This window comes from Anser brachyrhynchus (assembly GCF_964034855.1).
Source record: "Anser brachyrhynchus genome assembly, chromosome: 16".
In the NCBI taxonomy this organism is placed as follows: domain Eukaryota; kingdom Metazoa; phylum Chordata; class Aves; order Anseriformes; family Anatidae; genus Anser; species Anser brachyrhynchus.
Genome location: NC_137734.1, coordinates 12590817 through 12612116, shown reverse-complemented (window position 1 = coordinate 12612116; position 21300 = coordinate 12590817). Strand labels below are relative to the sequence as shown.

General features: G+C 41.9%; 1 protein-coding gene across 11 annotated transcripts in view; it reads right to left on the bottom strand.

Annotated features, from left to right (window-relative positions):
• Positions 1-21300, bottom strand: part of PTPRT (protein tyrosine phosphatase receptor type T) — a 582374-nt gene that overhangs the window by 42845 nt on the left and 518229 nt on the right. For 10 of the 11 annotated variants that reach the window (XM_080557602.1, XM_080557611.1, XM_080557610.1 and 7 more), the window contains 3 exons: positions 16912-16959; positions 6839-7026; positions 2274-2361 (listed from right to left, as the gene is read on the bottom strand). In XM_080557602.1, coding sequence (XP_080413728.1) covers positions 2274-2361; positions 6839-7026; positions 16912-16959 — 324 coding nt within the window. The remainder of the gene's footprint in view (positions 1-2273; positions 2362-6838; positions 7027-16911; positions 16960-21300) is intronic. The other variant, XM_080557605.1, reaches the window with a different exon arrangement.

The window sequence follows — 21300 nt, the reverse complement described above, 5'->3', positions numbered from 1 at the left end:
CTCCCCAGCACCTTCAAAGAGAAGCAGATACCTCAGTCCATTTTACTTCATCACTCTTTAAGGCATGTTACTAAATTCTCTGTGCCATCTTTTATAAGTTACTGTCTCCTTCTCGAAGTCTTTATTTCATATTTATTTGAAGTGAAGAAAACCATCCCAGCCTTGTTATTTACCTTCAACCCTTCTGCACCCCTGCTCTCTTTCATGACCTTTGCTTTCCCTACTATGCCTTTCCATCCTCTCAACCTCGTTCTGATTTTTTTCCCCAACAACAAGCTCTCAAACCTGAGCTTTTCTGATGTTTTGTACTATGCAGATACTTCTTTCTTAGCTTTGATTACATTTTGCATTTCCTTATTCAAGCGCATCACCTCTTATCTATATTCCTACTGTATTTATATTTATAGCAAAAGGCTAACATCATTTTTTGTTAGACAACAATTAATCTTTTTGAACACCCTCCCTTTGGATAACAACCCATTTATCTTCCTTGATTTTGCTTCCTTAATTTCTTCTCACGTTTCACTTGGAGTTCAGTGTTTTCTTTGTGACCACCTTCAACACAAATTAAATGGTGGCTCTTGCACAGTCTTGCCTCTTTTCACCTCCACTTTGACATTATGTCAACCGCTTCCTCAAAATCCCGCAGAGACACACAGTCTTTCATGCTTCTTTCCTTATATCATACTATGGCACTTCCACCTTCAAACAAATGTGTAGTTGTTATAGCTGGATGATTCACCTCTTAGAATAATTTGATCTAAGCTAATTGTCTAGACATGCAAATTGAACCTCTGTCTGGAGGTATCTCGCTGCCACTAGCAACACGGGAAGCTTACAGCAAGGCTGTGCTTTTTGGCAGCTGAAGATAAGGGGGATGATTTCCATGCTATCTGTAATATTCTAGTAGTACCACTTCCATTTTCCACATGGAGAAACAAAAAATTATGGGAACTGGTGGCCTGCTCACAACCAAGGCAGAAGGGCAGCAGGCAGAAGTGGGATCAGATCAGGGCTCACAAACTTCCGATCTTCATTTCCAGACTTCACCTTTGCCATAGGGTTCCTGATCTGTTCTATGCCATTACCCCAAAACTGTTACATGAATCACTTCTTTCAAGTCTTAAAAGAACAATAGGGAAGTTAAGGTATGTGAGAGAGATTTCTTTGTGACAAGTTTTTTTTGTTTGTTTGTTTTCCACTTCTTTAGTAAAGTCTGTTTGTCCTACAGGAAGTACACATTTAACCTGAGAAAAAATATACTATTCAATACGTCACTCCATGTGACTTAATTTTGCTTTTGTAGTGTTCCATAGAATTATCCAGTCACATAAATCTATGACATAACCATTTATATCCCTATTTCTTGTTCTGATGGTCTCAGGCCTGGCTTCTCCAATCTGATGCTGCTCAGCAACCCTTAAAAAGGATGGTTTATCACACTTCTCTTCATATGTCCCAGTCATTATAGCAAATACTGAAATACTGGGGTAAGTTGCCTGGAGAGTTGTTGGAAAGCTTAACTTTGGAGATCTTTAGGAAAAGGTGTCACAAAGATCTGATAAAAATGACAGAGGTGGAGCTAGTCCTGACTTGGAGACTAAAACTAACCTCAGTGGTTTTATGGAGCCTTCCGTGCCCTGTAGTCCTGCAAGTGTTAATATCCCTATAACACCAACACTAATTGGTTACGGAAAGAAGTAAAACTAAGAAGCTTCCAGTGCATTTTCAACTGCCTTACTGTGATTCTGAAGCAGAAGCTAAGTTTGTCCTAGTCATCAAACCAGGTATAGATAAGTAGCAACTGCTCCACTGGTTCCTGACCACAAGGAAGGAGAAAACCTGATTTCTATCTATATCTTTCATATCTAAAAGCCTGATATATCCACATCTCCTTTTTCACTCCCACTTGTGGCACTGAAAGATCTGAGTTAAGTAATAAAAATGCATAGAAAATGGGCATCGTCATCCACTGTGAAAATCTGACAAACAGATTTAGTCCTTAAATTACAGACATCAAATACAAAGTAAGGTAGATTTTACAAGTATTAAAAAGGGTAAAATCATGCGTTAAGTTTACATAGAGCAATAAAAAAACCATAAACCAAAAAAAAATATATCCTAGAAATAAACATAACACGTAACAATCCAATTGAACTACTGAATGCTCAGCAATGTAAACCAGCTTTTAGTGAGGTTCTCAAGCACACCGTTTCCACAAGATGCTTATAAAACCATACAGAAAGCTCAGTGCAATGTGCATTAACACCTACAGGAGATTATGTTTCCGTATCTATTCTTATTGCGGTTTTCGTCTTCTTTGGCTGTGTCCCAGGATGCTGTCTGCCCCTCGGGTAGCGCCTGCAAAACAAACAATAGTGGAGTGTTTATAAAAATCTGGCCAATGCCTTCAGGTGGATTAAGATGACAGACGAGGGCAAAAATAAAGGCACTGCATAATTCAGTAGTCAACTAAGCAAACAGCTGTTCTCGAGGAAAGGGCACATCTACTATCGCAAAAAGCAGAGCTTGGTGCAGTCCATTTGCATCTCTTGGCTTTTGCTAGCTGAGAATCATTTTCCTCCTGCAAGTTCAGATCTAAAAGGATCAGGAGAATTTGTTTCTGGCTGCACAGACACAGGTTAACCTCATTTCTCCTGTAGAACGGGGTTTGTGGAGATTTCACATATGTACACTGCTAAGAAAACCCAGATGGCAGAAACACGGGGCTCAGGCTCTCAGTTCAGCACGTACAGTGGTTTAAACTATTTCTATGTTAGCAATGGGGTGATGTAATACAAATCACTAGCTGGTTTTCTCTGAGGAAAAATAAAAAGCTCAGGGTTTTAGATTATGTCTAAAAACAAGAGGCAAAAGGAGGTAAAGCATACTCATGAACTATGGAAATAAATAATCATTTTCCCCAAATTTGCCCTTTTGGTTGAGAAAGGATGGGTTAAGGAAACCAGCAGCAGACAGCGCTGCTTTACCACACAGCTTGGTCCTGCAGCTATTCTGAACACAAGTGAACGAGCCACTTTCTCCTTGACACAAGTCCAGGAAGGATTGGAGAGGCAGAGCCAGGAAAACGGCAGCTGTGCCGGGGTCTGGCTGGAGGACAGTCCTGCCTTCCTTGGAAGATGGCCTGGACTATCCACCCACAAGCAGGACGACCTCTCTCCCTGTCTCAGGACCGCCGGGGATGCCAGCAGCAGCAGCTGAAAGCAGCTGTCACAGCAGTGCTCGGCTGGAACCGCAGCGGCACCGGCCGGCTGGGCACGGCTGGCACCACAACTCGAACAGAAAGCCACCAAAGAGCTGCAGACAATTGGCAGCAGCTGCACCCAGCCCAGCCACCATTTGTGCGGAACACACAGGTGGGAAAAGAACGGCTTCCACTGAGTTTTCTCTATAGATCTGCCTCCTTCAAGATCTACTCCCTAACACGAGCCTATATTACTAAAAACAACAGCAACGTTACAAATTGCATTATTTATGGGTCCCCGGGGAATTGCGCAGTTTTTATACTGCTCTCATTGGGGAATCATATCTGCCTTAGCTAGCAGCAGGTAGTTTGACACAGCTGTACTGGAAAATGAATTTATATTCATCTTCACAAGCCATCCAGGTCTATTATGGTGCCTGAATGCAATAGCAGAGAGACACAATTATTAGGATCTACAATACCGGCATTGCAATTAAACTTAATATGAGCAATCCCCTGGCAGACCAGATCGTTGCGAATTTCCCCCAAAGGGGTTCCAGGACAGAAAATGTCGGGCAGTGCAGCACTGCCACAAGCCTTGCTGACAAAAGACAGGGACAGCGAGTTCCTATTCAAAAGCCCAGGAGAAAGAGTAATAACTGTAATTGGGGAGGGCTTTGATCGCACATATATTTCCTTTACAGACAGCTGTTTCCAAATAGCAGCTCATCTCCTGAGCACATAAAAAAAAAAAAAAAACAAACACATTTCAGGACAGCATATATAGTGACAACCCTACTGCCAAACATTTTGTAATGTCACTTGATAGCCTGAGCTCCCGGACCTACTCTTTTGATCAGACAAAGGCTGTGCAGCCAGCCAGAAATGAGCGGGTTAAAATCCAGAGGTGACTTCAATCCACTGAAGCCTGGCAGTAGCAAGATGCCTGAGGAAGGAGCCACAAAATCCAAAATAACTAACAGTCTCAGTAATACAGCAAGTGAAATGTACGTTAGTGACATCCTAAATCATATTTGAAAATGAGTTTGGATACTTAAGCTTATTATCTCTGCAGCCAGTAATTGGTGCTCGCAGTATGGCTATGGGACCAGTCTAGCAGCTCACAACAAATCAGGGCTGATATGTTCTGAAAAAGGAACAGGTGACAGTTAAGCAAGCCCCGTGTAAATGTTTATGGCCGTGCCTAATCCCAAACAGTGCCATCTACATCCAGTGTCAGTGATATATTTTTCTCTTGGGGTGCACGCATTTTATTGCTAAAACAAACAGCAGTCACTTTGGCCTCAGGTGCAGCAGGCAGACCCCAAATAACACACATGCTGCAAGTGCTGACAGGTTCCCGTGTTCACACACACAGTTATCAGCCAGTTCACAGAAGCAGTGACACCGCTTACACAACCACATCCTGGTTTTTACCTCAGTGTGGAGTTAGATGTAAGATGCAAGCACCCGAAAAATTTTCCAAGATGTCCCCAGTAAAACACATTACCTGTGCCCTAGTGCTCTGCAGGTGAAGGGGTACCAAACAAATCTTGAATGCAATTCCCTGGTTCCTCAGTGGAAATGGGAACGTACAGCGATAAGAGATTGTCATGTATGACTGATACATTCTGTTCAAAGTGATTTTTTATGAGAGTAAAATTGTTTGCTAACATGTCACTAAGTAGGCTCTCATTTATGCTATCAATCTGCAAAGTAAACAGAAAATCAGCTTCTTAGAAGAAAAAACATACAGGCAGATGACACTAATATTAGTGTTTAAAAACAGATTTTAAGAGACACAAAAATAAAATTTCAGGTCTTCTTTTTTTAAGCTTTTATCAACCATTTTGCAAAATGTTTTGCAAAGCAGGCTTTCCAGCTTTGCATTCCTCAAGATTTCAGCCAACTTAAAACTACCCTTCCTACCTTCCAGGATTTACAACAGTCCTCGACATCCTCCCTGCAATTTGCAGTATTGCTGGTGGTGGCTGAAAGCTGCTTGGAGCCAAAGTGCTACCTGCGGCCCATGCTCTGAAATCCAAATTCCACCATCTAAAAGGACTGCCACTTAGGGCAATTGCCTCTGATTGAAGGGTAGAACAGCAAAAGTGATTTAAGAGCTTGTGGCATTCTCCAGGCTATTTCTTGTAAAGAAAGGAATTATGCAAATGTATATAATGTCATCATCATTATATACGTATGTAGATAGCACTTTCTGGGAAACGCAGAACTTGTGGAGCTGAAAGTTGCATTGACATTTTTCATGCTAATGTGTTATTTTGATAATTACCAATGCCAGTGCCAGAAAATTACATATATGCCAGCACCTGTTTTCTTCTTGAACATCAAGAACTAGATCTTAGGGCATCTGTAATTGAGCTGAATTCAGCTTTGGGTACTACTCATGGAAGTGGAGGCCAAGGGGGGCTAAGTAAATCTCCTGAGAGAATTAATACCCTTTTTCCATATTAAACCAAGCTCTTTGTATTGATACTTTAATTAGTGTCCCTGATTGTGGGGCATGAGTGACTAGCCCTGGTTAACATACAGTTACCAGGATCATTTGTTATGACAGCCTTTGATGCTGTCTGATTAAAAAAAATACTCCCTGGTGACAACCAGGAAAAGATTGCCTCTCAATTACAGCAAACCCCAGCATCAATGATATAAACCCCATGGACTCCAACTTGCAGGGTGGAAAAGTGAGCTGTTTTCATTAAGTAACTTATTTTTCACAGCTGTTATGTTATTTTTAAGTAGTTTTAATGCCACTATGCATATTAATTACTTATTGCCTTCCCACAAGCTTACTACATTCATTATAATTATCGCTTGCTACAGCAAAGTCTCACATATGTTTGATGCTATTTCCCTCTTCTGTTCTCTCTCCTCTAAATGTATATTTGTCTTCCAACTCCTCCCAAGTGCCACACTTCTTCTTGGCATTTGGATTAAATTCCTGGTCACTCCAGCTATTTGGCTGCAGGGTGGAAGGGCTGCTTTCATATTTTCAGCTTACTCCTTGCCCCTCTCTTCACACAGAGTTGCAAGAGTAGGTCTGCTGAACATATTCTGAGCCAGAGGTTTAAGCATACTGGAAAACTCCATCTTCATTTAAGCTACACAAAGCTGCTGCCGCTGCCTTTGCCTTTACGGTTCTGCATGCAGGTCATTAAGCTGTGATTTAACTTGATCAATTGCTACAGAGTATTTGGGGGCTCCCCAAAAAAGCAAAAACCCTTTCTTTTCGTAAACCCTGCTTTGCCCTATCGTCTACTAAAGCACACCAATAAGTAAGGGACTATGGGACTCCAAATCCTTCATGGAGTTCAGCACCTATTAAATATTTACTCTCTGCTCTTTATTGGAGAGAGTGCACACGAACACAATGTCATTCTCTTACCACTGTATTAAACACATTTCCTCTGGACCAGAGAGCCACCAAAGATTGCTAGTGCTGTAAAATCCTAGCCTTATAAACAGAAATAAGATGGAGGAAGGAAAGGATTAGGAGGGTGAGTGAATTTAAGGAAAATAAGCTTTTCAAAATGGTTATCCTCCCCTCCCAAGCATCTATCCCTTAGGACTGCCACTCCTCAACTTATTCACGTGAGTGAAGGTTCCTCTCACCTCATACTCCTCTTTAAATCCATAGCCCTGTCCTCGCTTCATCTGGGTGATGTGCTGCAGCAAGTCGGCCACTCGGATGGCTGGCTGGAACTGCCCCCGGGGGTAGGACATTTCCACCGGCTCACAGCTCCGGTACGGGTGGGTCTGGATAGTCAGGGTTGGCTGGGTCATCTCTCCATGGCTACTGTCTGTTTTAAAGACAGGGAGGCAAAACAAGCTTTCACCTATCTGTGAGTTCCACTCTCATTCCTTCTCCACTTCTTTGTTTCTCCACCACCCCATAGGTTGGTGCAGGCAAAAGAAAGTAAAGAAATAAGTAAGAAACACACACTTGCCTACAGCTGCCCAGAAACACTAACTCACATTCAAATGTTTTTTGAGTCAAGGAGACAAACCCAGAGATGGGACGGGAATAAACAGCCTGTCAGGCACAACAAGCATATAGCACGTATAGTGAAATAGCGAATTTGTGAGTTCTGCGTAACGACTCCCCTCGAGTTACATACCTTTCTTCACAGACCTGCAAAGAACAGGACCAAAAGATACATACAGATGAGCAAGATATTCAAGCGAGATTTGAGGTGTACAATATGAGATAAGTGAAAGGGGTCCAAGTTAATAGCAAACAAATTATTAGCATTTCAAATAAACCACAAAGGATGTTAGAAGCAAATTAAACTGCTCTGCAAATTCAAGTCTAAAATTTATGTCAATTGCAAAGATGTGATGTTATGAGAAAGAATAAAAGAACACAAAAATAGTTTCCTTGTATGCACAATCTTAAAATTCAGATGTATAAATTTAACATAAAGCATTCCTTTTTGATAGAAATATTTTTAAAATCTTTATCACCACATAGATGTAATTGTAACCTCTCATACTCCCTGCAAAACTGCAAATACATAGCAAAATACTCCTGTTGAACTAACAGCAAATAACATGAATAGCCAAACAATTGACTACCAAAATATTTATTTTTAACAAGAGAAACTAAGAGTAGCTGAAAAATTTAGGTTTTTATCTACTAGAATTGACCAGATTTATAGTTGGCCAAATCAACTGTTGTTTTTTTCCCTATGATTACAGGTATCTAAAGATCACAGAACCATAGATGGTTGAGGTTGGAAGGGACCTCTAGGGTCCATCTGGTCCACCCCCCCCACCCAAGCAGGGACACCTGTAGAGGGGTGTCCAGTGCCCAGCCCAAGCAACTTTTGAAGATCTCCAAGGAGGAGACCCCACAAATTCTCATCGCAACCTCTGCCAGTGCTCTGTTACCCACGCAGCACAGAAGTGCTTCCTGATGTGCTTGGGTTCTTTGGCCTTAACATCCTGCATCAATTCTTTCTGGTCTTAGCCAAAGCCAGCCTGTTAGCAAAGAGAAAATATATCTTCAACCGCTCAAAAAAAAAAAAAAGTTGACAATCGCATACACAAGGCTCATTTCGTACAGAAAGCTTACTGAAAAGGAGCCTGAACACTATCCCCTGTCAGCAATACTACAGTCATGCTTTAGAAGGGATAAAGAATGAATAAATCAAGTTGCAATTTCAGGGTGATTTTTAGAGACAGAAATATGGCCAGTGTGCTATTGTAAACATTACTATCCTTGAGAAATCACCATGAAGATTTGATCACAAGCAGTCAGGATCTCTGCTCTGTCCCTCATTGCAAAATTGGGCAGGAGCAGACAGATTAGGGCATTAGAGCGCCTTTTCAGCAGATGGCAAAACAATGACATGACAAAACATGACAAATAATGCTTTAGCTGGTTTCCTGTTATATTGGAGGGAAGATACCAAGACAGGCATATGCTCTGTTTTGAAGTTATAGGACTATGAGAAGGAGAAAGGAATGACAGCAGTGGACGCACGGCCACAGGGCAAGCTGTGAGATAAACGAGACTGGTGGCTGAATGATCACAGATGCTGAACATATCCTGCTTCTTCTGAAACAAATTACCATCAAGGTGACCACCTGCTTTGAAGATCAGGCTACTGGATTTAAGGATTTCTGAAGCCCAGTTTCTCATAAACATAGTCACGTTTCCTTGGACACTCCAAGATTTATAGCTATGTTTCTAGCGAAGCAACCCGCACATACAAAATGTGAATAAATTTGGGATTTAAGGAAGAGTAACATCCAAAGCATTTGTATAATCATCCCTAATGCTCCAACTAATGACAGTGTGAGAACTCTGAACAGAGGGAATTTCAAGGCTTATTAATTCCCCTAGTTGGATTCGCTTTCCCCGTGCATCTTTCCTCTCCTATTCCCTATTAACCTCCTGTAATGGAGAGGAAAAGATTTTTACTGCGGACCATTTCCAACAGACGTACTATGCTTAATTTTCCATCATTAGGTTTAATACAAACCCAATTTCACAACTGGCTTCTCTGAAGAACGTACATGTAATGCCACATTTTTATCAGCCCCAATTAAAAAACATTACAATATCCCTATTCGAGAGGGAGTCTTAAAACTAATGTGTGGTTCTAGTGCTAATACAGTCAGGGCACACGCAGAGCACAGGCTACTTGTAAAACGGAGCTCAGATCAGTCAGCTTCTTCATGGGATATTATTCGTTTTCTTCAGATCCTTTAATTCTGGTATATTTGGCTCTCTTCTCCCAACAGCATCCTAGGAAGAGGTGAAAGCCAGAAAAGCAACCCCCTTTCCAGAATAACTTCCTCCACCCATGTTCTGAATCTGGAAGTAGAAGATGCTCAGCAGCGAAGAGGGGTCTGACTCTGCCCTCTAAGTTTACAGTGACAACTGTGCTTCTGGTCTCTTGGGTCAGACAGAAACATTACAAAATCCACTGACTGTCGTAACAGCTCTTGCAGTGTGGTCTGCAGCATCACCTTTCACCCAGCCAAGTGTTTCTCCTAAGAAAAACCCACGTCACACAATCTGGGTCATCCTGCTCTCAAGCCTAGAGCACACGGAGCTGACACTGGGAACATCACCTCTGCTGGATTTCTGTAACAAAAGCATCTTGAATGCCCTCTGTGCGCTATATGATCCAAAAGAAAACCACAGAAAATCGGCACAGAAATTTGCACCAACTCAGGAGGGCTGCTGGTTCTTTCCACAAGCATCTTATCTGGACAAGGAAAAGGTTGGAGGGGCTTTTATGGAGATAAATTACAACGTATGAGGTGAGTCTAGTGTTCATATGTTCTGCCAATAAAGCCTGATGCAAGAAACATATTGTTCCTTCCCGGTCTAATCACACCACGAGTCTGAACCTAAGCATGGTTAATGAGGTGCTCAAGCAAGGCACTACACCTTCTCTCAAGATCTGCTGTTTACAGCAATTTGTGAACAATTCAAAACGCAGGGCAGGAGGGGAGGTAGCAGCAAACCCATCTCTCACCAGGACAATCAACCGAGAGTCTTCAAATGCTTACAACCAGGCTATGCTTTTCCTGCAGGCTGCAGCAATAAAAGGCATCTCGTGCCTTCTGGCACTGCTACTACTGGAAAAGCCAACCAAAATACCAGCCCCTCAACCCCTCAGATTCTGCTTTAGTTGTTGCACTGATGGGAAGTCACAGCACTCTTCCATAGTCCCTCCTGTCTGTTCCCTTCTCACATCCACCCTATTCTTTAGCAAACAGGGATAAGGTTGTAGGACCAACTGTCCATGACCTCCGCTGAAGTTCTTCTGGTGCCTCTAGAGTGCTTGTGCCTTTAGTGAGTTTTCAACGAGAAAAACAAATCAAGAAAACACATTTTTTTTTGAAAGATGCTTGAAATAATTAACTGAAATTGAAATACTCAAACTAGTAAACATAGTCATGCATCAGGTTTTTTTTTGGATTATATTTCATATGCCCATCTTATTTCTAGCAATATGTCCTCATTCTGTTGATAGGAACACAAACCACCACACCTGACTGCATACCGAAAATGGGCTACAGCATCAAGAAATAATCCAAACCCAAAGATTGCAAGCGATGGTGATTCCATCCTGACCCTAAAAGTTGTGGCAATGGTTAATTACCCCTGTTGTCTAAACATTTCTTAATTGCAATTTGATTTTGTTTAGCTTCAGTTTCCAGACACTGAATCTTATTATACCTCCTGTTAGATTAAAGAGCCCTCTGAGTATTTGAAAACTTGACCTACGTAGGCACTGATCAAATCACTTCTCCAGTTTCTCTTTGATAAAGTAATTTGATTGAGAGCTTCTGAATTCTCATTATGGCAGAGCGTTCAGGGCTCCAGTTCCTTCCTAGACCCATTTCTGATTTTGCAAAGTTCTTTTTGTGCAGATGTAAACAAAACAGCTATTCTGCATGTTGCTGGAAACAAACACACTGTTTGTAATAGGCTTTTTTCTAATATTAGCAGCTGCAACAGAAAAATATTTTGTCAGCTTGTTTGTTAACCCTTCTTAGTGCAACATGCTTTGTTCCCACACTGAGATGCCCATTGCCAATGCAGGAATTTTGTTTTCTTGAAGCTGACGCTTTCATTACCAGCCTAATAGTTCACAGAACACCCTGAAATTTTGTAGAAGACATTAAATCAACAATTCACTGGCTCCCACATAACTTCCTTGATGGTGAAACTCTTCAGGCATCTCAACTTATCTGTTAGAGGTGTAACTGCAGATAATCATATTTAACAACACCGACTACACTTATAATATTCACAAGCTCTCCTTGCTTACAAGAAATGGTACTTCTGTGACTCTCTCCTTTGCTGGAGAAATAATCATAAACTTGCTGAAGTAACCTGTGAGGTTCTACTCTGCTAAGAGAAACACAAAGGAGTGCTGTGTGCTGAGAAAAGCCCCAGCAAAGGCTGGCAAGGTGGCATCTTCCCTCATTTGGGGAGTAGCCCTGAGGGTGAGATATTATTGCCTGCCTGCTGCTACACCACCTTCTATTATATACTTCTGCTGCTGCCCAGACAACTAAAATAAATGTCTCCCTCCATGGCAAAAAATGATACATTTTTCTGTACATGTCAGCAATAAAGTGAAGAGCAGCTGAGAAATTCAGAGTCGCAGCCTGCAAGTGGCTGCGTACAGCCAGACCCCTGTGCAACATCCCAGTAAAGCTGTTGGGAGAGTCACCTCTGGGGCTGAAGCTCTGGCTCCTTTTACAGGCATTCTCTTGTTTCATAAACCCAGTTTTGGTACCCTGAGAGAGAGATACCTAGACACATATTATGGTGTTGCCCTCGGATTAGAAAACTAACCTAATGCCTCAAACAACTGAAAGCAATGCTGTGCTGATGTGCAATCTTCAGTATGTAGGGAAGTTTCTTTCGAAACTTTTACTTTAATATCCCCAAATTCCACTTGTTACTGAAATGACAGGCGTATTGTCTCTGTTTATATTTTTATTCTCTTAGCCTTGGTAAGTGTGTAACACAGTAAGACATCCTTTGCACAAAATAAATTATATTTTGAGCGGTGTTTGTGACAGATTTAATTACACACATCCAATCTCTCTCTACTAGAGCAATGGCTGTTGATTACTTGACATCTTCCACGTACAACTACAGGACAACTAATATCTCTTGCCTTCCACCAGGGATATGGTGGTATCTGGTAAACTAATTTGCTTTTTGAGTGCATCAACGCTTTATTATATGATAAATATCCAGCTATAATATACCACACGCAAACCAAAGTCAAAACATCATCTGTCTTATGATATCAACTGAGCTAGAAAAGGCAAGTTCCTTAACCAAAAGCCTTCTTGACAGAACAAATCATTCATTTCACAGGCTATGAAGAAGCCACATGGCTGGAGAAAATAATTTTCTATAGATTTTAAAGAATCACTTGATAAATACTAGCAAAAGTATATTCTAATCTTATAAGAATTATTGTTTTTTTTTCTTTCATATAGAAAAAAAGCACTGTTTTTAGATGTGAGGAAGATGCTTTGGTGATATGGGCTAAAACTTGGGACTACTGGGTACCTGTATAACTGTGCAACTGTTCAGATTTGTGGGACCTCACCAAGACAAACCTGACTCGTAGGTGAAAAGATGCTGTCAGATCTGCCTTCCTTACAGAGCAATACATTAGCTGAAAAGCTACTGGCAACTTCAAAACAGCACAGAAAACCAGAAGCCACTAAAGAAGAATTTTCCAAGCCACAGGATCATATGCAGATGGAAAGAAACCTAAGGGAAACTCAGCTCAAGCAACAGCCCTCAGTGGCATGCTCCTCCGCTGCACATCAACATTAGCACAGTGAATGGACGTGAAAGCCTCTCGCACAGCCCCTTACAGACTTACATGGACCAGAAGGCTACAGATACAATTGAACAGATCAAGCCACTCATTTTAAAGTTTTCAATATGTAAAAATAACTCATCTTGCAATTTATGTCAGTAATGTGAGACAGTAATGAAGCAGTATCAGCTTCTAAATATCTTTTTAGTTCTTCAAACATTAGGTTGTGGATAAATCCAGAGCAGAATAGGTGGGCATGGGCAAAAGCCCACCCATGCTACAGAACAGTGAACCTCAGAGCAAATTTTTGTCTTTCTAAACGCAAGCCAGGTTTTGTGCAAGACGTCACAACAGTGACCTTTCTCTGCTTCCACCCATCTGCAAGGAACTACGAGGCATCACAGTCCATCCTCTCTTGAGGGCAGGGACTCTTATTATCAGGATATTCTTGATTAAGTGAAATGAGAATAACACAAGGGTGTAGTGGGTTTATGTGGCAAGGTTTTGGTAGCTGGGGGCTGCAGTGGTGGCTTCTGTGAGAAGAATCCAGCAGCTGCCCCACGTTAGATAAGGGCCAGTTTCAGCCAGCTCCAAAGGAACCCACAGCTGCCCAGAGCTGAGCCAATACGCGATGTTGCTTGTGCCTCTGTGAGAGCAGATTTAAGAAAGGGGGTGAAAAAACTGCTGCTTAATAGCACCTGGGAGAGTGAGGAGTGAGAAACAGGCTTACACCAAGGTCACTGAAGAAGGAGGGTAGGAGGTACTCCAGGTGCCGGAGCTGAAGTTCCCCTGCAGACTGTGGTGAAGCAGGTTGTCCCCCAGCAGCCCACGGTGTACCATAGTGGTGCAGGTTTCTACAAGTTCCCCTGCAGCCCATGGTAGGGCAGGCTGTCTCCCTGCAGCCCATGGGTCCCACACGGAGCAGATCTCCACGCTGCAGCCCGTGGAGGAGCCCCCGGTGGGGCAGGTGGATGTGGCCTGGAGGAGGCCGCGGCCCATGGAGAGCCCCCGCAGGAGCAGGCCCCGGGCCGGAGCTGCAGCCCGTGGAGAGGAGCCCACGCAGGAGCAGGGGGTCTGGGGGGAGCTGCCGCCCGTGGGGGACCCGTGCTGGAGCAGTTTGCTCCTGGGGGATGGACCCCGTGGTACGGAGCCGTGTGGGAGCAGTTTTTGAGGAGCTGCTGCCTGTGGGCAGCCCACATGGGATCAGTTCGGGAAGGACGGCATCCCGTGGGAGGGACCCCACGGGGAGCAGGGGCAGAGAGGGACTGAGAAGGAGCGGCAGAGGTGAGTGCTATAAACTGACCGCAGCCTCCATTCCCCATTACCCTGCAACACCCAGGGGGAGGAAGTGGGAGAGCGTGGATGGGGGGAAGGTGGTTTTAGTTTGTTTTCTTTGTTTCTAATTTCTCTAGCTTGTTAGTAATAGGTAATAAATTTCTTTAATCTCCCTATGCTGAGTCTGTTTTGCCCGTGATGATAATTGTTGAGTGATCTCCCCATCCTTATCTCAACCCTTGGGCCCTTTTCATCGCATTTTCTCCCCCTTTCCCTTTGAGGAGGAGGAGTGAGAGACTGGTTGTGGTGGAGCTCAGCTGCCCACCTGAGTAAAACCACCATAAAGGGAAAGGCACGCTGGCTCCCCTGAGGAACCTACCCTGATGACATATGCTGGATATCTTTGAGAGCCACTGGCCATGCACATCTTCTCCCAAAACAACCTCTACTGTGGTATTATCTCCCCTTCAGACTTCACATTAGTGGTACAACATGGGCCTTACTGAAATATTAAAACCAGGGAAATTAACTCCTTTACTTTTTAGTATTAAATATTCACTTCCCTAGCAAAGATGATGTGAAAACCATTAAATCCAGAGATGTCTACAACTATAAGGTAAAATTACAGAGCTAAAAACATGCATTACATAAAAAAGTATTAATCAGGCACAAGATAGGGTAGAGGCTAAATAAATAAATAAATAAATCCCCTGTATCTTATTATCAACAAATCATGTCACAGCCAAGCCTAGGGAGTCATCTACTATTGCAGATACAGAACATTTATTAGCAGAAGGCATAACAGATGGGAACAAATAGCACTGAACTGCAGGTAACGCCCAAAGACAGATATTGGTGGTGGGATAACTGATGCCCTTTTTAAGGTCTTTTTCTTTCCCAGGAATGAATATTAATAAACGTCAAAAAATTAAACTTATTTTTCTCATACAGCATCACCCAATGTCTGGTGAATCTGTCTGAGAAGCCAGAATGCCATAGTTTTCACTTGCCTTCAAGTCATAAGATAGAAATTTCTTCAATGCTATGGGCTGTTTCACAGCACCTTTGGCTGTTATAGTCAGATGCAACTGACTGAGGGGGCGACCAGTCTGTGTAAATCATGTCTTGGAAATGCACTGAGCTTAACTTCCCATGTGTAAAAACAGGGAAATTAATCCTTGCTCAGATCAGAGATAGTGGTTAGAAGATGGTAAGTTTGAACGAGTTTTGAATACATAAGACTACTTTAATTCTTATTCCCCACCCCCCCACCTCCCCTAAAATTTGGGGGTTTGAAAGCTTTGGGAGGTTTTTTGTTTTTCCCTGAAAGAGACATAGTTGAATCTGTCTCACTCCTTGACCCATTTGGTTCACTATCGGGGCACAGGGGTGAAAACGTCTCCCTCACATGAGGGTCCCCATTTTCACAGATGCTGAGTGCTGGGATGAGAGCAGTTTGACATCTTCCAGCAAACTGCAGGTCTGGGCCCTGCTTCTAAAGTATAGCCAAAAGATTAATCTGCCTTTAGACTTCTCTGTTGACAGCACTGAGTCTCTGGGGAACAAGAACAAACCTTGTAGAAAAGAAGACTCCTTCTCTACTGCTTCAGAAGAGGGCTCACTCATTGCCACTGGCCATGTTGATATACAACAGGATAAATGCACATATCGTGGCAGACCCTCTGAGCCTCTCTGCCCTGGCTGTTAGTCTGTAAACCAAGGCACTTAAGTGCTTAGTTGTAATTTCTTCCTGGTCTAACTATGGGCCTTCAGTGTGCTCAGGGTAATGTTTAAAGCAGACACGGTAGATTACTATGTCTGGAAGTGAACATTTACTGTAGATAATCCAAAATGACAGGTCTGATAAATACCACTGGTTAGATTCTGATCAACTACACATCATCTTTCTGATTCATAGCAGAGGAATTGCCTTCTTCAAATTCCGCACACAGGCAGCATCCTCCAGGGAGAGCCTGAAGTTGTAGGTTGTTATTACTCACTTTCAAGGGTACACCTCCAATAAGTTTCTGAATAACTTCTTTTATCAGCTTACAGTTTCTGCCAATTTTGCTCTCTGTTAACTTAATGTAAAAACATTTTATTTCTAAAAATCCCAAAGCTAAGAGCTCCATACTCTATGCTTTATTTATCTCCTGGACAAGAAGAGATAATTTTCAGAGATGCTGAACACTAACTTCTTCCTCTAAAGTTACCAGCAGCCACAGCACAGCCTCCACCTTTCATAACCTGCCTTTTTATTATCCTCTCAAATCTATACCAGACTGCTTGAACATTTAAAATTTAATTCTAAGCATAAACAGAATAAGGTGGGGCCACTTGCCCAAACTCGGCCTCTGATTTCTCCAAAGAAATTCTTATACTTTGAACTGTTTTTTCCCTTAAAAAATAAAATAAAAATCAATTAATAACAACAATAAAGCACAAGTGAAACAAAAGGCTTCCCAATTAACAGCACACATGACCACAGGATTAATTATGATTTTGGAGCCCAGCCACTTTGTAGCATTCTCTAAGTTATTATCAAGATGCAATGAGTGTGTTTTCTCTCCAATGAAGTGCAGTACACCATACCTGGCTTCTTACCTAACAGCGTGGTCGATGGAACAGTGTCTGATGATACTTTGAGATGGAATTCCGTTCACCCACACGACACGGATCATTGAAAATCAACAGAAGATCAATAGGAAAAAAAAATTACAAAAAAATGAAAACAAGGTTAGCCGCATCTAACACTCAGAAGATTCAGTCTATAGGTCATATTGGGAAATGTACAAAAGCAAAGAAAATTTAGAAATGAAAAAAAAGTCTGGCACTAGTACCTGAGTAGTAGGAATTCAACAAAGATTTGCTCTGAAGGGTTTTGCTTTGGACAGAAAATGAACAAGGAGAGGGTGATGCTAGGTAGGAAAGACATAAGGAAAAGACTTTAGACATATATTAAGAGAGAGAAAGAACAGGGAGAATGTTCCTCAAAGAACACAGTAATATGGGATATATAACACTTATCAAAATGAATTATATTTTTCATCTCAACATGCATATTACATTTATTACAATGTCATAATGATGGATTTTCTTTAATATAAGCACTCCAGACCCCAAATATAATATTATAGTTATTGTAAATCAATGTGTTCCTACACAGGATACATGTATAGGACTATATCCTATATATACACCTTCTTTTTTTTTTTTTTTAAACCAAAGGAACATCTAGGAGAAAGATCCTTAAAAAGAACACCCAAAATACAAACTACAGAGAATCAAATGCATTAATAACAGTAAAATAAGCCTGCTCAAACACAATGTACACTAGTACCACAAAAATACACAGGTAGGATAGCAAATTCTTTGTTAAAACCATACAAGGTAACAAGGGAATTGTTCTTCAACCCAGAACACTTCATAGCAAATCCTATAATATTTTCCCCTGAGAGACAGGTTCTTTTAGCAGGACAAACTTTCTCCCATTAAAGCATTAGCTTTCTCTGGACAAAAATCCACAAATTATTCCCATATTAATCAATTATTTATGGAACAGAGGCAGGGCTCCACATCTGCACAGTAGATTCCTTTCTTGCTAGTAAATTTACGAGGTTGCTTTATATCTACAATAGCATACATGTACATTCTTGTGATAATCAATCATTTCTGAATGCATATTCTTCTATTATCATTCTGCATTCATTCCTACACTTACATTTATCTCCTCCTCAAAATGTTGGGAAACAAGCTAGTACAAATCTCAGTACATCAGAAAGATGACAATAGATAACACAGGAAAAACTATTCCATAATCCAATATAAGTAGATAAAACTCAGTATACATCAAAGTAATTTCAGAAGCAGTTTTTCTTTTTTCTTTTTTTTTTTTTCTCTAGAAAATAAAAAAAGAACACCTCTTAAAAATTTCAAGTCCTTCTATGAGGTGAATGAAAGGAGTCACTAGTCTAGGAAGTTTCATAAGGTCTGCAGAATTACCTCCTAAGCAGTTTGTAACCATCCAGTAAATGAACTTGCTCTGGTTTTGCATTCTCCTGCTATATTTTCAAGCTTAAACCACTTGAAAACACATTAAGATAATCAAATTTCTCATAGCTTAGTCTGCCTTCAGTCCATAACACATCTCCCATTTGGGACCTCTTTCGCTTTCTTCCGTGTTTGTTAGTCTAAATCAGACCCTCTCCTCTACCGTACTTGGAACATAGCCACTTTTGCAGATGTGCAGGTAAGGCCTATAAAGAGTAATTTGGTTGCCTTGGGTCACAGAGCAAGTCAACAGTCAGGACTTGGGGCAGTATTGGAATTTTCTGGAGTTTGGGAGAAAAAAGAACTTATGGGGCCACCCTGCCTTTCCAGGAATCGCTAACTACAAATTACTTGGGAATCCGAAGGTAGACGCCTCACTCCAGTAAACTTGATTTAAATTGTTACCAGCTGAGGTTTCTGAAATGAACAATACTTGTGAGACAGAGAGGCAAATTTAGACTTTCAAAGAGATCATTTTCAAAATCAGTATTGGCTTGTGTAACGAGATGCACACTCTGGGCCACCACCTCACCAGAGGTTCCCACCAGGACTAGTGCATGCACATCACAGGAGACACTTTCAGACAGGATTTCACATCAGGGTAGATATAAAGACTTCATTTAAAATTCCCTCTACATGATCTGGAATGGCATGGGAGCCCATACAGCTCCCTCTAGTCATGTAGAATGGTGGAAGCTCCTCCCTATTCTGGAAATGATTCTCCCTACTGTTTTTTTTTTTTTTTTTTTAAGTGTTTGTAAAGAAACCAACCCTGCGAACATTCCAAACTGGCACGAAAAGCAACAAAAGGGATTTGGGTATTTTGCCCCCCCCTTTTTTTTTTTTAATTTTTAAATGATGAAGTTTGGCTTTATTACTCTTTATTTTAGTTTTTTTGGCTAAAGAAAATGTCTCATGGTCATGATCCTACAAGTCCTCAGACTGCATTTAGCAGGCATCCTACCTGAGAATGAAAAAATTATCTATGGGGTAACAACAACAACTAGATCTTGATGCAACTGTTTTGACTTACAGCAAATCTTTAAGGCCTTTGCATTTGATTCGTTGCAAAAGGACGTGGGATATGGAGAGGTGTGAATTTAGATGGTTCTTGGTTAAATATGATAATTAAAAACCTGAGTGCCACTCACCTATGTCTTCCTCTTGTTTTTGCTAGTAAGAGCACAGTAACTTGGTAAGTATAATAGTGCTCACTCATGCAGATCTCAGTTCCCTACAGCTTCCTAAATGCTGTCTTCACACTGTGCCTCTGACAGTAACGTTAAGGCTACCTATCTAATAATCTGTATCAGATTATTAGATAGTCAGTCCTTTAGATTATTTGGAAAGCAGTCTTCTCCCAAACTGAGACGTCACAAAAGTTAAACATACCCTTATAACCAGTCTCTAGCAAAACTGGGTGCATTTTAAGAGATCAAATCCCAGAATCAAATAGTTCCTGACAGCAAGCTCCCAAGGATGTCGAGCTGGTGATGCTGGTGATGTAGCATTCTCCCTGGAGAGAATCTGCCTGATCTCTGTTATCTACAGCCCTACCCATGACATTTTATCATTGCAAAGCTGGAAGAGCAGTTCCTCTGTGCAGGACATATTAGCACATCGTTGCTGCTATGATATACTACTGCTTCTCCCATCACACAGATGGGCTGCCAAATTGCACAAAATTTATGTGCAATAACAACCCCTTGCACACCCTTCTGGTCAGCACACAGATGCTGGTGGATAATTTTAGGTCCACCTTGTCTCCCATTTGTCACCTCGTTTCACAATAACCCTGCACTGAGTCAGTGCCTGCATGTGACTGTGCTGTGCCACTCCAAGGAAAATGACACTGCTTTCCAAACCCTCCTGCAAACTGAGCAGCAGTCTCAAATATTGCAAATACCATCGCTTATTTGTAATGGATTTAGGATACATATCTATATTAAAAAAAAAAAAAGGCAGCACAGTATTTGAGAAAAATGAACAATTCACCTTCACATGACCCTTTGGTAAAACTAGATGAGCTGGAATAATGCTGGACTAATTTATCTTTCAGCAAATACCTATTCTGATTCTGTATCATGGGAGATACACAGGCTGAGTCCATAAAATCTCTCCAGTCAAAACTCTTTTAAGTACCAGTAAGAATTCTGCCTGAATAAGGGCTATCAGTGTGGGACAGAAAGAAGGATAAAGAGCTTCTTCCCTTTGGTCCAGAAAAGACAAGGGCCTACTTCTGTTACACTTTTCAGTAAGACCTGATGTCTCACTGCTCCAGCACAGTTCACAGAATGGTTTGGGTGAGAAGGGACCTTAAAGCCCACCCAGTGCCACCCCCTGCCATGGGCAGGGCCCTCAGCCCCACCAGCCTGGCCTCGGGCACCCCCAGGGATGGGGCACCCCCAGCTCCTGGGGCAGCCTGGGCCAGAGCCTCACCGCCGCCCTCAGAGTAAAGAATTTCTTCCCTGTATCTAATCTAAATCTATCCTCTTCCAGATTAAAACCATTACCCCTTGTCCTGCCACTACATGTCCTTGTAAAACATCCTGATGCTTTCGTGTAGGCCCCCTTTAGGCACTCACTGGCAGGCCTCTATCAGGTCTCCCCAGAGCCTTCTCCTCTGCAGGCTGAACAACCCCACTCCCTCAGGCTGCCTTCACAGAAGAGGTGCTCCAGCCCTCTGATCAACCCACACCCCCAGGTCATTCTCCTCAGGGCTGCTCTCAATGCATTCTCCACCCAGCCTCTGTTCGTGCTTGAGACTACCCAGATGCTCACGATCTCCCAGGACATGATTACATTTAACAACAGCAGACATCTCTGTCAAGTGACAAAATTCAAAACTGCAAATTGCCAACAGGACTGCGTGCTCCTGCTGCAGTGCACTGGCCTCTACAGACCCCATTTCAGCCTGACTTTATGGATTGC